Source organism: Crocodylus siamensis, chromosome 1, assembly GCF_052110815.1.
Source record: "Crocodylus siamensis isolate JL-2025a chromosome 1, ASM5211081v1, whole genome shotgun sequence".
NCBI classification, from domain to species: domain Eukaryota; kingdom Metazoa; phylum Chordata; order Crocodylia; family Crocodylidae; genus Crocodylus; species Crocodylus siamensis.
In genome coordinates, this window is record NC_143395.1 from 321,194,914 (window position 1) to 321,210,296 (window position 15,383).

Sequence of the window (15,383 nt, forward strand, 5' to 3'; positions counted from 1 at the left end):
TATAGATCAAGCTAATGTCTCCTCTGCATTTTCTTTATCTTCTTTTGACATTTTGTCCACAAAGCTTGAGAAAAAGGTTGACTGTCTTGAACAGCTACTCATGGTGGATCACATATCTGGTGACAGTGATCTTGAAAGCAAGGATCCTGCTTCTTCTTCCCCCCAGACCTGGCAGCTCAACATTTTCATTTTCCATTTTTTGCAAATCTGCTATTTCATTTGAGCTATCAAGTTCCTGCAACAAAATGGGGGGGAAAGATTTTTATTTTACCCTATTCTAGTCTGGCCTCATCCATCAGAAGGAGAAGGAGAAGCAGCAGGGAGCTTACTTCTCCCCTCCCTGCCAGAAAGAGTACTTTGCTGCTCAACTTGCTGCTCAGTTCCCCTGGGGCTGCAGAGCCAAAGAGAAGTATAGTCTGGCCTCTGCCATCAGCCAGAGGACTAAGCTCGCTCTGCTGGGTTGAAATAGTTAACTATTTATCTATTATGTAATTTAAAAAATATATATTGTTAAGCTTAAGTCACTTTGGGTGCTTAATGCAAGCAGAAGAACAGGATACAAATATTTTAAATAAATAAATAAATAATAGTTCAGAGTTGCATTATAATTTTAAAAGTTGTTAATGTTTCAAAACAATATAGATGCTAGTCTGTACTGTCTGTTGTTTAACATATTAATTTGTTTACTTCCATAGGATTCCTGAAGTAGACTTTTCTCAGATGTTGTTGCTCCACCAGTTTGTATTAGCTTTCTGTGTATGGCTTCTACTCTTTCAGGACAGTTTCTACATGTTTTTAAATGTTTCTCCTTTCTTGTTACGTTGTTAGCATACTCTTGCCTGCAGTATTTACATCTACCAGCTTTCTTCCTTCCTTCGATAGCTTGAACTTCACTATAATGATGCCATGCACTAGTGTTTTTCTGATTAGACATGACTATGACTCTTTCAAACCAAAAGCACTAAAAAACTAACAGATCTTATACAAACACTTCCAACTTCCCCCAGCTCAAGAAAAGAAATAAGACACTACTCTGTGTGCTTGCTGAACTGAAAGTGAAACAAAAATTAATCACAGGTTTAGTTTTGGTTTTCCTTTCGCTTGCAGCCTGAGATGAAATAAGAATTTTAGCTTTGGTTTTGATTTGACCTGTGCAGCCAATTAGGTGAATTCATACCTTGATTTTTGGTTTGGATTATAATGTGAGTGTATTTACCCTCCTGTTTACAGATCAATAAAAGATATATGTACTCTTTCTCTCTCTCACTTCCTAGGGATAAGTATCTGAAAAACATTACTTACAACTTTGAAACTGCCAAGCTTGCCTAATATTGTATTTGCATCCATTCATTGTTACTAATGAATTCTTTGAAACAATGGCTTTTTTAGAAATGGAAAATTTCCCACAGAAAAATAAAGCACTGGAAAACTTTCTGCCCCACACTTCTGATCTGAACCAGAAAAGATTTGAACCTGTGTCTTTTGTTTCCTAGCTAAGTGGTCTAACCAGGGAGCTATAGGTTAGGCTTTGCTGAGATACCTCTCTCTAACTCTATTCTTGAAGCTGGCCTGATGCACCTTGCATTTATTATTCTTTAGGTAAAATGGCTAAACAGCACTGTGAAAGTTTCTGTTGAATTGGTATCAGGGACCCAGGCGAGAAACCAGTACCCTTTCCCCTCCAAGGCAGCATCTATCTCACTGGGTGCATCTAGATACAGAGCAATAAACTCGGGAGGAATTTGAACAAGAGTAAACTACTCCTGGGTGCAGAACCTACACATGCACCCGGGATGGCACCAATTTGGGCTAGGGCAGAGCAAGAATGGGCTAGCAGGGGGCACAGCACCAGGCTTTGGGTGGCAGTGGTGGAGGGGGTGCCTGAGGCACAAGGGTGCTGAAAATATGAAGCTGTGGCTAGATGGCAGGTAGTAGTCTGGCCTGCTGCTGGCTGGGCTAACCTGGTGCAGTTTATGCCCATGGTCAGCACCTACATATGTGTTTAATTGCACTTTAATTACCTCAGCTAAGACAGTACTGTCCCCAACAGTACTGTCTTGCTGCGGTATAGATTAGTTTACTATGGCCTAATACTATCACATGTATAGACAATAGGCGTGTCTACACGTGCAGTTAATTTGAAGTAGGCTTACTTCACACTAAGCCTACTGGGGAGCACATCTACATGTGCTCCCTCTTGGGAGCAGATTTGCTCCCACCCTGCTCTGCCTCCCTGCAGCAGCCAAAGAGAGCTCCAGGCTTTCCCTGGGTGCTAGCCTTGAGGCTGGCAGGGAGCACAGAGCCAGGAGATGGGGTCCTGATGTGCACAGGTTGAGAGAGCTGCTGCTGCAGAGCTCTCCTGCCCCATGCACATGGGGACAAGCTCTATGCCCAAAGGGCTGGCCAGGACCTGTACCCATCTGAGGCAGGTCCCAGCCAGCTCCAAGCTTTGCCCCTTCCCCTCAGCTCTTTCCCAGCCTCATGACTGGGGCACAGGGCTGAGAAAAGTCCCCTCCCCTGGAAATTCTGCCCTTTGCTGTTTGCTTCCAGTCTGCCGTCTACACGTGCCTTACTGTTCAGTAACTACTCCACAGTTAATTTGCTACCTGCACTTGTAAATAGCAAACTAACCAAGGAGTAGACCAATATACTGTGAAGTAAACATCTGCACATGTAGACGTTGATGCTTATTGCCCAGTAAATTGGTTTACTGTGCAGTAAAGTGTCTCATGTAGACGCATCTGGTAATGCTTTACTCCACAGTCAATAGTCTACTCTGCGGTAAAACACGTGTATATGTGGCCACTGAGACATGCAGCTTCTGGCTTGTTCTCCTCCTGGCTCCACATAGTCTCCCCTTTTTGGCTGCCCAAATATGCAAATCAAGGTTACTATGAACAAATATAATAATACTTCCAGGATGTTTAATAACCTAATGACACTAAAACATGTGAGGCACTTCAGTGCTGTTTTAAGTAATGAATAAGCATTTACTGAATTTTAAAAAATTTTAGTCTTGTTTCAAGCACATTCTCTACTTTAAGGTTGTTATTAACCAATATTTATACAAATACAGTTGTGAAAATTGACATTGATTTCCTTCATATAGGAGAGTAAATGGACTTCTAGAGTCCAAACCCTTCATCAGGAGCATGAAAAGGAAAAGGGCCAGGTAAGAGCACCCCTATTGCTGTACCTAATGGCACAGGAGGACAGTGTAGCAAGCTGTAACTTCCAGCTGCTCGACTCCTCAGCTTGTATGACTAAGTAACCATTTATACGTAGTTTGACTGGGGGAGGTGGAATCCTTTAGCTTAAGTCCACAGCAGGGTTTGAATTCATGCATCTGGAGCCATACCAAAACACCTTAACTGCTCTGCTATCATGCCTTGAGACTGCATAGCAATATTCTTAAAATAACATGCATGTTTTTCACATTTTTAAGCAAACAGAATAAAGGTGTTTCATGGATGGAACGTATGCAGTTAGCTTACAATACCTCCTGGATTAGACAATGCAGATATTTATAATTTATGTTCAGAGTAAGTCCTATGAGTAGGCAGAGTTGTTCACTTTTCTATGTGTTTATTTAGTGGCAGCACCCAGAAGATAACAGTCAAGATCAGGGAACTATTCTAACTGTAAAAGAGTTTGTGTATATACATGCCTGAAGAGTATATAATATTTTCACAAGTGTATAAAGTGGTGGTACACAATATATTTTCATACTTATTATAGATATGATGATTAGTTAAATATAACATCGTCTGAGAATGCAAATGTTCATCTAATTGGGACCTGCAGTAGGAAGCTTCTTCTAGTGCAGGACCCTCAAGCCCTAACCCTTTTTTTTTTTTTAAAGCTGTTCTGACTATTTAGCACAGTATCTTTGAGTCCTAGGAAAAAACACCATCACAGAATGTCAAGTTTGCATTAATTCATGTATTTTACTTTCCATCCTTCTCTTCCTTAACCTTTTTAATATCTGAGGCTTTCTCCGTTATAGTCATATCTCCTTCCTTTTCTGAGTTTCTTTCTCTTTTTCTTTCTCCTTTCATTTCCTCTTGATCTGTATGTCAAAGTAGGAACTGTCAAAATTACAACTGAAATAGATCAGAGGCTACATGGGCAATACCACTCTTCCCTTGGTAAGGGCTGGGAAGAGCCACCGAACCCCCTCAGAAGGCATGTACTTAATTTATCTCATTAATGCTGATCCCCAGTACTCATTAAGCCTAAATGGACAAACAAGCCAATTGTATACATTGGCCAAATTCTGATGCATTTTCCCTAAAATAGTGTCATTTGGCAACAGTGGAAATGTAAATTTTGATATAAATATACGTTTTTCTGTATGTCCTACTCTCAGACTATGTTCACACTCTATATGTACATCTTTTTCTATGTGCTATAATTTTGTATAGTCTCCGTGAAAATGAAAAGTCATCAAGACCAAGGTTCAGGAAGCACTATAGTACGTTCATGTGAAGTGACACATTGCTAAATACTTTTCTGGATTATGTTCCTAGAGAGAAGGATTTAAACCAAAATTCTGTTTATTTGAAAAAATAAAATATTAAAACATTTTATGCACTCTTTTTACCAACCTATTTTTCCCACTACTTGTTTTTTAGCTTCTGTTGCAGCTTGAGAAGCTTAAATCATCGATGACAGAGGATCTGAATAAAAGTAATACCTTTTATAAGAAGAGGATAGAGGAGCTAGGGCAGAGACTTCAGGAACAGAATGAGCTAATTCTTACTCAGAAAAAGCAGGTTTGTTTTTAAAATATATTTTGGGTATGAAGACATAACAAAAGGTTTTTAAAAGCAATTGTTTTTTGATAAAGTTTCAGTCCCATAAAGCATAATGAGATCCAGTGATTGAAGTTACACATTTGTACTAGGAATGAGATGCAACTTACAACTCATTGGGCATGTCTGCATGTAATTTCATAGTACGTAAGGTTGGGGGGGACCTGAGCTGATCATCAAGTCCGACCTCCTGGACAGGAAAGAATGCTGGAGTAAAGTGACCCTGGTTAGGTGATTATCTAACCTCCTTTTCCAAGACCCCCAGGGTAGGAGCAAGCACCACTTTCTTTGGAAATTGGTTCCAGAACCTAGCTGCCCTGACTGTGACGTAGTGCCTCCTGATATCTAGCCTGAATCTACTCTTGGTCAACTTATGGCCATTATTCCTCGTTACTCCTGGTAGCCCTATGGGAACAGGGACTCTCCCATAGCCTGCTGGTCCCCCTTGGTCAGTTTGTAGACAGCCACCAGATCCCCTCTCAGCCTTCTCTTGTGGAGGATGAACAGGTTCAGGTCCTGTAGCCTCTGCTTGTATGGCCTGCCTTGCAGGGCCCTGATCATGCGAGTGGCCCTCCTCTGGACCCTCTCAAGGCTGTCCACATCCCTCCTGAAGTGCGGTGCCCAGAACTGGACACAGTACTCCAACTGCGGCCTGACCAGTGTCGCATAGAGGGGGAGGATCACCTCCTTGGACCTGTCCATGATGCATCTGTAGACACATGACAAGGTGTGGTTAGCCTTCCTGACCGTGTCCCTGCATCAGCGGCCCATGTTCATTTTGGAATCAGTAATGACACCAAGGTCCATTTTTGCCTCTGTGCTGACTAGAAAGGAGTTCCCCAGCCTGTAGGTATGCTGCTGATTCTTCCTTCCTAGGTGCAACCTTGCATCTCGAGCAGGTCCAAGGAGGTGATCCTCCCCCTCTATGCGGCACTGGTCAGGCCGCAGCTGGAGTATTGCGTCCAATTCTGGGCGCCGTACTTCAAGAGTGATGTGGACAGCATGGAGAGGGTCCAGAGGAGGCCACTCGCATGATCAGGGGACAACAGGGCAGGCCCTATGAGGACAGGCTGCGGGACCTGTACCTGTTCAGCCTCGGAAAGAGAAGGCTATGGGGGGATCTTGTGGCCTGTTATAAACTAGTCAGGGGGGGTCAGCAGGCATTGGGAAAGTCACTGTTTCCCCGAGCACCGCCAGAAGTGACCAGGAATAACGGTCACAAGCTGGCAGAGGGTAGATTTAGGTTAGATATCAGGAGGCGCTACTTCAGTCAGGGCGGCTAGGGTCTGGAACCAACTTCCAAGAGAAGTGGTGCAGGCTCCTACCCTGGGGGTGTTTAAGAGGAGGTTAGATGAACATCTTGCTGGGGTCATTTGACCCCAGTATTCTTTCCTGCCATGGCAGGGGGTCGGACTAGATGATCTGCTCAGGTCCCTTCCGACCCTACAAACTATGAAACTATGAAACACGTTGCACTTGTTAGCATTGAATCCCATCCTGTTCTCATCCACCCACCCCTGTAACCTGTCTAGATCTAGTTGCAGCCTGTCCCTCTCCTCCCTCATGCCCACTTCTCTCCACATCTTAGTGTCATCCACAAATTTGAACAGGGTGTTTTTCACCCCCTTGTCCAAGTTGCTGATGAAGATGTTGAACAGTGCGGCCCAAGGACTGAGCCCTGGGGGAGCCCACTGCCCACATCCCTCCAGGTCAAAAAAGACCCATCAACCATCACTTTCTGGGTGCGGCCTTCCAGCCAATTTGTGTCCCATCTGACTGTGTAGGCATCGATGCCACAGTCACCTAATTTCTTAATGAGAATGGGGTGAGAGACGGTGTCAAAGGCCTTCCTAAAGTCCAGAAAGACTACATCCACCATGACACTTGTGTCCAAGGATTTTGTGACCTGGTTGTAGAAAGCCACCAGGTTGGTCTGACAGGACCTGCCTCGAATTAACCCATGTTGGTTGCCCCTAAGCATGATCTTGCCTGCTGGTCCCTCGCAGATGTGCTCCTGGATAATTTTCTCAAAGAGCTTTCCCAGGACTGAGGTAAGACTAATGGGCCTGTAGTTTCCTGGGTCCTCCTTCCTCCCTTTTTTGAAAATGGGGACCACATTGGCCCTTTTCCAGTCCTCTGGCACCTTGCCAGAGCACCATGAGTGCTCATAAAGCTGTGCCAGGAGTCCTGCCGTGACCTCTGCTAATTTCCTCAGGACTCTGGGGTGGAGAGTGTCAGGACCTGTTGACTTGAACACGTCTAGACCCACCAGGAGTTTCCTGACCAGGTTCTCACTGATCCTGGGCCTGGCAGTGCCTCCCTTGGGTCCATCGGGGATCCAAGTGTGGGGGATGCCCTGGTCTCTGCTCAAAAAGATGTAGGCAAAGAAATTGTTAAAGAGATTAGCTTTGTCGTCTGGTATGACCACCAGATTTCCTAGCGTATCCTGCAGAGTCCCTGCGTTACCCAGTACCTTCTTTTTACCCCCTATGTATTTAAAAAAGGACTTTTTGTTATCCTTGATCTGGGTTGCTAGTCCAAGTTCCATCTTTGCCTTTAGCCTCCTAAAACCCCCCCTACAATCTCGGGCAATGGAGGTATAATCCTCCTTAGTGTTGTCCCCTGATCATGCGAGTGGCCTCCTCTGGACCCCTCCCTGCCATTGGGTGTACGCGTCCTTTTTAGCTTTGAGACATTTGTGGATGCTTTTGGTGAGCCATGGGGGCTTTTGAACACTCGTGCCCCCTTTGATCCGTGTGGGAATTGTCACCCTTTGGGCTTGGAGGATTGTCTCCTCATTACATGTACATTAATGTGCTGTAGGTACTGTGTATTAGGTTTAGTACCTGTAATAACAAAAACTAACAGAATGCACAGTAACCAGTGCCACTGCCTAATAGCACTGACACATGCCTTCTTAGTGACACTAATGTGCAGTAGACTAATTCTAATGTGCATTAGCACAATAGCATGGCTTTTGCTGTGACTGCACATTTAACACCTCATATTAACATGCCCAGTATAAAGGTAATTAATTAAATTACCTGGGAAGGTGGTGGATTTTCTGTCACTTGAACTGATCTTCCTAGAAGAGATGATGCTGTTAAAACAAAGTTTGTTATTCAGTAAATCAGATTAGAACATTGTTGTAGTCCTTTCTTTAAAATGTACTGATTTATTGATTTAGTAAATGTTGCACATTTACAACAAAGGTTTGACTTAAAATTTACCACTTGCACATATATATTAAGCATACACATAAGCATTTACAGAATTGAAGCCAAGGTTGGGGAGAGCTGATTAGTAAGTTAGAACTTTTCTGTCTTCCATAAGAAAAGTAGCAGCTGAACCTCAAATTAACTGAGCAGTAAGCAAAAGACAATAAATCTGAGTTTGCTCATGGAACAGAAGAAGCTTAGTCTCAGAAATATTTCTTACAATAAAGTGATACCTATAAAAAAAATTGCATTACTTGAAATGTAAAATAGCTACCAAAGGTTCCCATGTTTACTGTTTGTGAAAGGCAGTTATGAAAGTCGAAGTTTTCAATACTGGACAATATTGGCAATGCATAAGGGGCACACGCAGGTGCATGTTCGCCCCCTGAAATTGGCGGTGCACCTGCTGGGAGAAGCGCCGTTGTCGGCGGTGCCCACGGGCAGTCGTCACTCGCCACTCCACTGCCGCCACCCCTGCCAACACCACCGCTGGCATCTGCCGGTGGTCACTGATCACTGCTGGTCACCGCCAACACTGCTGGCGGCATCTGTGGGTTGTTGCCCCCCTCCCCCCTCGCGCCGCTGGCACCGCTGCAACCCCCTGCAACAGCTCCCCGCTCACCACTGCCATGCTGCCGCCTGCGGGCAGTCACCATGTCACCCCAGCCTCCAGGGGCACGTGTTGTTTGTGCTGGATGAGTTCAAGAGAAAAAATGTTTTTGTCATATGAAGAAGAGTTTGGAAGCCAAAATGGAGAAATCAGAAAAAGTGTTACCACCAGGAGACACACTTCAGTTAGGATATTTGGGCTACTATACACATGCAGGGAGGCTGCTCCAACATGCTGTAATTACACAATGAATGGAGTCTCTTGGAGTGTGGTAATTACCACTTTCCAGCAAACTTTAATGTCACATGTATCAACATCTCCACACTGAAAACTGGTGGCAGGGGTACTTGAAGTTCATTCAACATGCTTTAGTTAGACTACCCCCACCAGTATTTTTCAGTGTGGGGACACTAATGCACGTGACACATGCTTTAGTTAGTGCTTTAATTAGCTCTTGCAGCCATGCTAACCAGAGCTGTTCCCCTCCTCCCCCAACTCCGCCTCCTGGAGCACATTTATAAATGCCCTTTGAGAGAGAGGAATGGACAAAAGTGTCTTCAGAGAAATTAACATTATAATAGCTTATAAGATTTTAAGATATGTCAATATAATTAACAAGTGAAATGCATTAAAATGTCATAGATTTCATACACATTAGGGCTGGAAGGGACCTCGGAAGATCATTGAGTCTAGCCCCCTGCCCCAGGGGCAGGAAGTCAGCTGGGGTCATAGGATCCCAGCAAGATAAGCATCCAGGTTTCTCCTGAAGGCATTCAAAGTAGGTGCTTGAACCACCTCCAGCAGCAGGCTGTTCCAGACCTTGGGGGCTCGGACAGTGAAGAAATTCTTTCTTATGTCCAGCCTGAAACAGTCTCGGAGGAGTTTATAACCTTTCAACCTTGTCATCCCTTGGGGTGCTCTGGTGAACAAACGTTCCCCCAGATCCTGGTGAACACCCCTGATAAACTTATAGGTGGCCATCAGATCACCCCTGAGCCTGCGCTTTTCCAGGCTGCAGAGTCCCATAGCTCTCAGCCCCTCGTCATAAGGTCTGTTTTCCTGACCTCTGATCATGCATGTGGCGCTTCTCTGGACTCTTTCAAACTTCTCCACATCCTTTTTGAATTGTGGAGCCCAAAACTGAACACAGTACTCCAACTACAGCCTCACCAAGGTTGAGTACAATGGGAGAATGATGTCCTGGGATTTGCTTGAAAAGCATCTATGTATGCAAGCCAGGGTTTTGCTTTACTAACTGCAGCATCACATTGAAGGCTCATGTTCATCTTATGGTCAATCCTGACCCCCAAGTCCCTCTCGTCCACAGTGCTAGTCAACATAGCACTGCTGAGCCTATAAACGTGCCGCAGGTTTTTCCTCCCAAGGTGGAGAACCTTGTATTTTTCGGTGTCAAACAACATCATGTTCTCATCCGCCTGTTTCCTGAGCCTGTCCAGATCAGCCTGGATTACCTCTCTGTCCTCAGCGTGGATGCTTTACCCCAAAGTTTGGCATCATTTGCGAATTTGGCCAGTCCACTTCTGACAAACCTGTGCTGGCTGTCCCTCAGGATGTTGTCATTGGCCAGTCTGTTAAGAATGGCCTCTTTGATAATCTTTTCATGGATTTCATAGACTTTCCTTCCTTTCTTGAAGATAGGCACCACATTGGCCTTCTTCCAATCTTTGGGCACTTCACCAGAGCACCGGGAGCTCTCAAAGATCCATGCCAGGGCCTGAGTTATGATGCAGGCCGGCTCTTTAAGTACTCTGGAGTGTAAATTGTCCGGGCCGGCTGACGTGAAGGTATCCAGCCTGTCAAGGCGTTCCTTCACGAGGTCAGCGTATATGGAGAGCAAGGAACCACCCTCACTCAGGCATCCCTGCCCTTTAATGGGCAGAGGCGTCCCATTGGACTTGTGAAAAACTGACACAAGGTACCCATTTACTGAGTTGGCTTTTTCCTGGACGTCAGTCATCAGTTCTCCCATCTGGTTTAGCAGGGGTCCAATGTTGCCCTTGCTTTTCCTCCAGCTTCCCACATATCTAAAAAAGGACTTTTTATTGTCCTTGATACTTGTAACCAATTGGAGTTCCATCGCAGCCTTGGCTTTCCTGGTTCGCTCCCTGCAGGTCCGGACCAGTGCAGTATATTCCTCCATGGAGGTGTGGATCAAGTCCTCCATGCTTTGTAGGTCTGTCTTTTTAGGTGCAGGAGGTCCACTGATTCCTTGTTAAGTCAAGGAGGCTGCTGTGCCCTTTTGCAGCCTTTCCTCCGAAATGCAATAGCCTTAGCTTGTGAAACTAGGATCTCTCCCTTGAGGAACGACCACTCTCCCTGGACTCCCCTCCCCTTGGGACCGTGGTCCCTTAGGGCCTCACTGACAATTCTCCTTAGCTTGTCAAAGTCAGCCCTCCTGAAGTCGAGGAGCTCTGTACTGCTGACTGACCTGACAGCTTTTCAGTGGATGGTGAAGCTGATCAGGTCATGGTCGCTGTCACCCAGCTTCCCTCAGTAAATATAAATATTTATCGATAAATATAATATTTATCGATAAATTTATTTATCGATAAATATGTACATTTATAAGCAATATCTAGAAACCACATTGGGGTGAAGAGAACTGAGTATGATACCAATATCTTAAAAGGATTAAGTAAAATTTTGAGGAACAGCAACATTTAAGTCTGACCCCTCATTTAAAAAGTTTATTAAGGATGTAGTAAAAGCACTGTTTTATATGTACAGATTATTCAAAATAAAAAAGAATTTATATGGGAGTGTAACGACGAATATAACAAATATTTCTGAGGGAATTAAATAGTCTGATTTCAGAAAGAAATGGACATAATATAAATATAGTTAAAAAATTTACTTGTAGTCCTGCTTTGTTGAACAATAAAAGTACAAGCTATTTCTGCTGTCTAGAAATGTATTTTAATTTTTACTTATTTTAGGAACCAAAGAAGCCACTTGCAAATACTATATTGCAAGAATTTCAGGTTGCAGAATTAAGCCATTGAAAGTGAAAAATCACTATATTGAAGCTTCTTTAAGCATTTTTTGCATTTTCCTTTTATAGGGATAAATTAGCAGTGTGAAATATGTTGAATCTATCTTAGAACTCTTGTTACAGCTTTATTGTTTACAACCTTTTTTTTACCTAAGCATTTAAATCTGTCCACTGATACTTATTCATTAAATATGACATATTTTGTATTTATTGAATTGGAGCTGGGGGAACTGAGAGTGAGCCTGGGATTATTCAGGCATTCCGTGCAGTGATAAACAGAGGTGGGGCCTGTGCAGGTGCACAGTGCAGCAGCTGGGGGAGGAGCCAGGGGGTGCAGGTACAAGCTGCTGGTGCAGGGAGACGGGGAGGATAGCATCAGTGTGGATGCAGCCCAAAGGGCCCACAGCTTACTTTAGTATGGGATGCAGTTGTGTGGCCGTGACCCACAAGGTGTTTGGTTTGGCCACCAGCTGCTGACATATTTGTCATTCCCAGTCTGTAGGGTAAGTACTGAGTGAGGCAGAATTGTGTTGAGAATTAGGCGGAGAAGCAGAGAAAGTCAGTGGAATTGCTCACAGACCTGAAATTAAGCAGGAACACAAAATAGTCCAATAGACTGGGGCTAGACTTGCAAGACTGAAGATCCTCTGCTAAGTTGAAAGTACAACCTACAGGAAATGAAGCAGGGCTCATAAGATCACTGACTATTTCTCTGTATATAGACTATATTGTGTTTAATGTGTCAGGCAGGAGATCACACAGAAGACAAGCATAAAAAGCATTTTGAATTTACAGCTTGCTCACTGAAAGATTCAAGGATACAATGAAAACAATATGTCTTTATTTATGAAGAAGCTATAATTTTGCAATGAAGTGTTAGATTTAATATAGTTCAATAATGTTTATCGTTTGAGGCTTCTCAATTTTAAGATCACTCTTTTATCCATTGTATGACTTACTGCATATACATTCTTAGATATTTGTAGTATTCTTATTTAAGTGTCTTCATCTCACTTTATTTTTTCTTTTATTTTAGATAAGGGAATTATCCACAAAATCAGTAGCAAACATCAAACCATATGATGGTAAGTGCAGGAAAAGACTATACATTAATTCCGTTTCAGAATCAAAATCTAACATTCTAATACTAAATATTAAATTTAACACAGTTATCCCAGTACAAATATGGCAGTACATTTAAAAAAACAGAGACATGGAGAATTTAATTTTGAAAGCCAAGGAGTACTTGCAGTTTAACTGTGCTTCCTATTATGATAGTGGCACTGCTTCCTTGTCTGTTTTCTGTTGATTGTCCAAACTGATTTGGTTTGCAGCCATGAGCACTTGCTGGACACACAGCATATTTATCTTGAATAGTAAAGAAATATGAAAGCATTGGTATCTAATAATTTTATAAGTTAAAAAATAGAACTTCTGGCTTGGATTTAAAAAATGAACTATATATGTTTTTATTTTACTGTTGGGTGCCTAAAGGCAGCGTAAATTTCTTCTGAACATTTGCTTTTTGAGTACAGTGAGGGACAGATACTGAGAAAGCAGACAAAATGGAATAATTTATCCAAGTATTAACCATTGTAATACTGCTTTACACTTGCATCGCCTTGCATTGAAGAACTTAAGGACATATACACACAGTTAAATTTCACAACACGTGTAGAACAGGAAAGTGTTGCAAACTACACCTCCCCTCTTTGGCACTGTAGACACATTGCCTGTGGTTCCTACTTCTTTCTCTAGACATCTCATGTGTAGCAAGGATCTCAGGGGCTGATCTATTAAATCTTCACAATATAAAGTATTTATTTGGTACTTCCAGGCTCCAGCCCCTTCTTCCTTTGCCTTTTCAATTTATTCTTTTCCAGGGCTTGAGGCTGTGGCTTTTGCTATGGTGCATAGTTCCCTTTCTGATTTGGAAACCTTGGCAATCCTGTTCCAGCCTCTGGGTCTCTTTGGTGAGACTTTTCCCCAAGTCAGTTTCTGGCCTGGTTCCTGTGCTCCAATTCCTTCTTTCCTTGGGGCAGAATGTGCACCGCTCCCATTTTTGGGGTTGTACTTGAATCCTGACAGGCTTTCCTCCTCATCCAGCAAAGGAAGTCTTCCTTCCAAGTCCCTCCTGATCAACTGGGATCCTGCTTTTCTCTGATCTAAAAAAAAATCCTCAATTTTTGGATTAAAACCCCCCCCATCTACATTTTTCCATGATTAAAATGAAACACCACTAATACATAGATATTATATATCTCCTTATTGCACCAAGATTATGTCCATCCACTGACATCAGCCATTAGATACAATATTGTCCCCATTGTATAATGCAGCTTTCTGCTACTTGGGCAACTCTGTTGTATACAATTTAGTTTGTTCATTAAAGAAACAGATTTTGTATTTTATAAATGTGTTTGAAGAACGTATTTTCTGTGTTGATGTCTGTAACAAGATAAAGTTGCTGTTGTTACCATAAAACATTTGTTGGTATCTTTTTCTTTTTCTTTTTTTTTGCTGTTTTAGTGAACAGTCTGGCACATCAAGTAGTAGAACCTAAATCAAGTCTACCAGGTATGCATGGTAAGTTTCTATAATAGATTCAGTTCCAGTGCCCACAGCTCTAACACTCAGTCTTCACAAATTCATAATCTATGGGATTAGTTCTGTAATAATAAATTAAACAGAATTCAACATGATTAATTTTGCTATAATCCTCACGTGACATGTATATGTAAAACAGCAGTGCAAATGTGAGTATAACAATGTTTTAACAGTGATTCCTACCAGGTGGATGGCTTATTACCTACCTAGTATATTATGTTTTGTAATTCATTTTTCAGCTAAACTTGATAACTAACAGTGGAGAGGAAGCAAAATTGTGAGTTTCTAGTTGACAAATGTTGAACAAACTGGTATATACATAAACAGAGCAAGTGAATAGTTTACTGTGAATCTTGTAGTTTCAATCATTGTCAGGGAAAAGCAACAAAAATTATCTAAACATTATATAGTCATCCAATCTGGATGGTTCTGTATGTACTGTAAATCAGTAGTTAGGGTTCTTAAGCCATAGCTTTGTGATACTATTAGATATTAGCAAAAATATGTTGTCATTGTCTTTAATTATCCCATGTTTGGGATAATACTGCAAAGACACCTTATTCTTTTTTTCTTGTTTATTACTAAAGGCTGGAAAGTATTTTCCCTATTAGGCCTCTAAGTGTGATTGTTTCATCCTGCTCAAGTCCACGAAAAAAAGTTGTTTATTTTGATAATATGCCATCATTTTAAGAGTAAGTCACAAAAAGCAGAAAGCAGGAGGAACACCTATCCATTATTTGGTTTTCAGGTCATGAAAATTTACTTAAAAAGCTGCTCTTTTCATTCAAACACGTTCTAATGGACCAAAATGGTGATGTGGCTGGTAATAAAGAAACCTGCCCTCGAAAGTAGTTTAACTATGAATTCATAGTTCAAGGATCTAGAGTTCATGAAGCAGGTGTGCTTCTTCAGTTACAGCTCTAGGGTGTTCATTCTCCAAATCTGTAAAACATTGCGTGTTCATGTTTTTGTCCTGGTGCGGCAGAAACAGTTTTGTTACTGGTAATCATTTTCACTACCCTGCCTTAGTGAGGTCTGCTTATTTCTGATTTATTTCCTTCATTCTTTGTGTTCCTGCTGTGGATTCTGGGGTGTTTTCTGAGACTGAAAAAAAAAAGATT

The 15,383-nt window shown here is 42.4% G+C and overlaps 1 protein-coding gene across 9 annotated transcripts in view; it reads left to right on the forward strand.

Moving 5' to 3' along the window:
* The window catches only part of DZIP1 (DAZ interacting zinc finger protein 1), an 82,985-nt gene that overhangs the window by 34,305 nt on the left and 33,297 nt on the right, over positions 1-15,383 (forward strand). For 7 of the 9 annotated variants that reach the window (XM_090023398.1, XM_090023416.1, XM_090023407.1 and 4 more), the window contains 4 exons: positions 3,110-3,172; positions 4,635-4,775; positions 12,692-12,740; positions 14,185-14,241. In XM_090023398.1, coding sequence (XP_089879524.1) covers positions 3,110-3,172; positions 4,635-4,775; positions 12,692-12,740; positions 14,185-14,241 — 310 coding nt within the window. The remainder of the gene's footprint in view (positions 1-3,109; positions 3,173-4,634; positions 4,776-12,691; positions 12,741-14,184; positions 14,242-15,383) is intronic. The other 2 variants (XM_090023452.1, XM_090023462.1) reach the window with 2 other exon arrangements.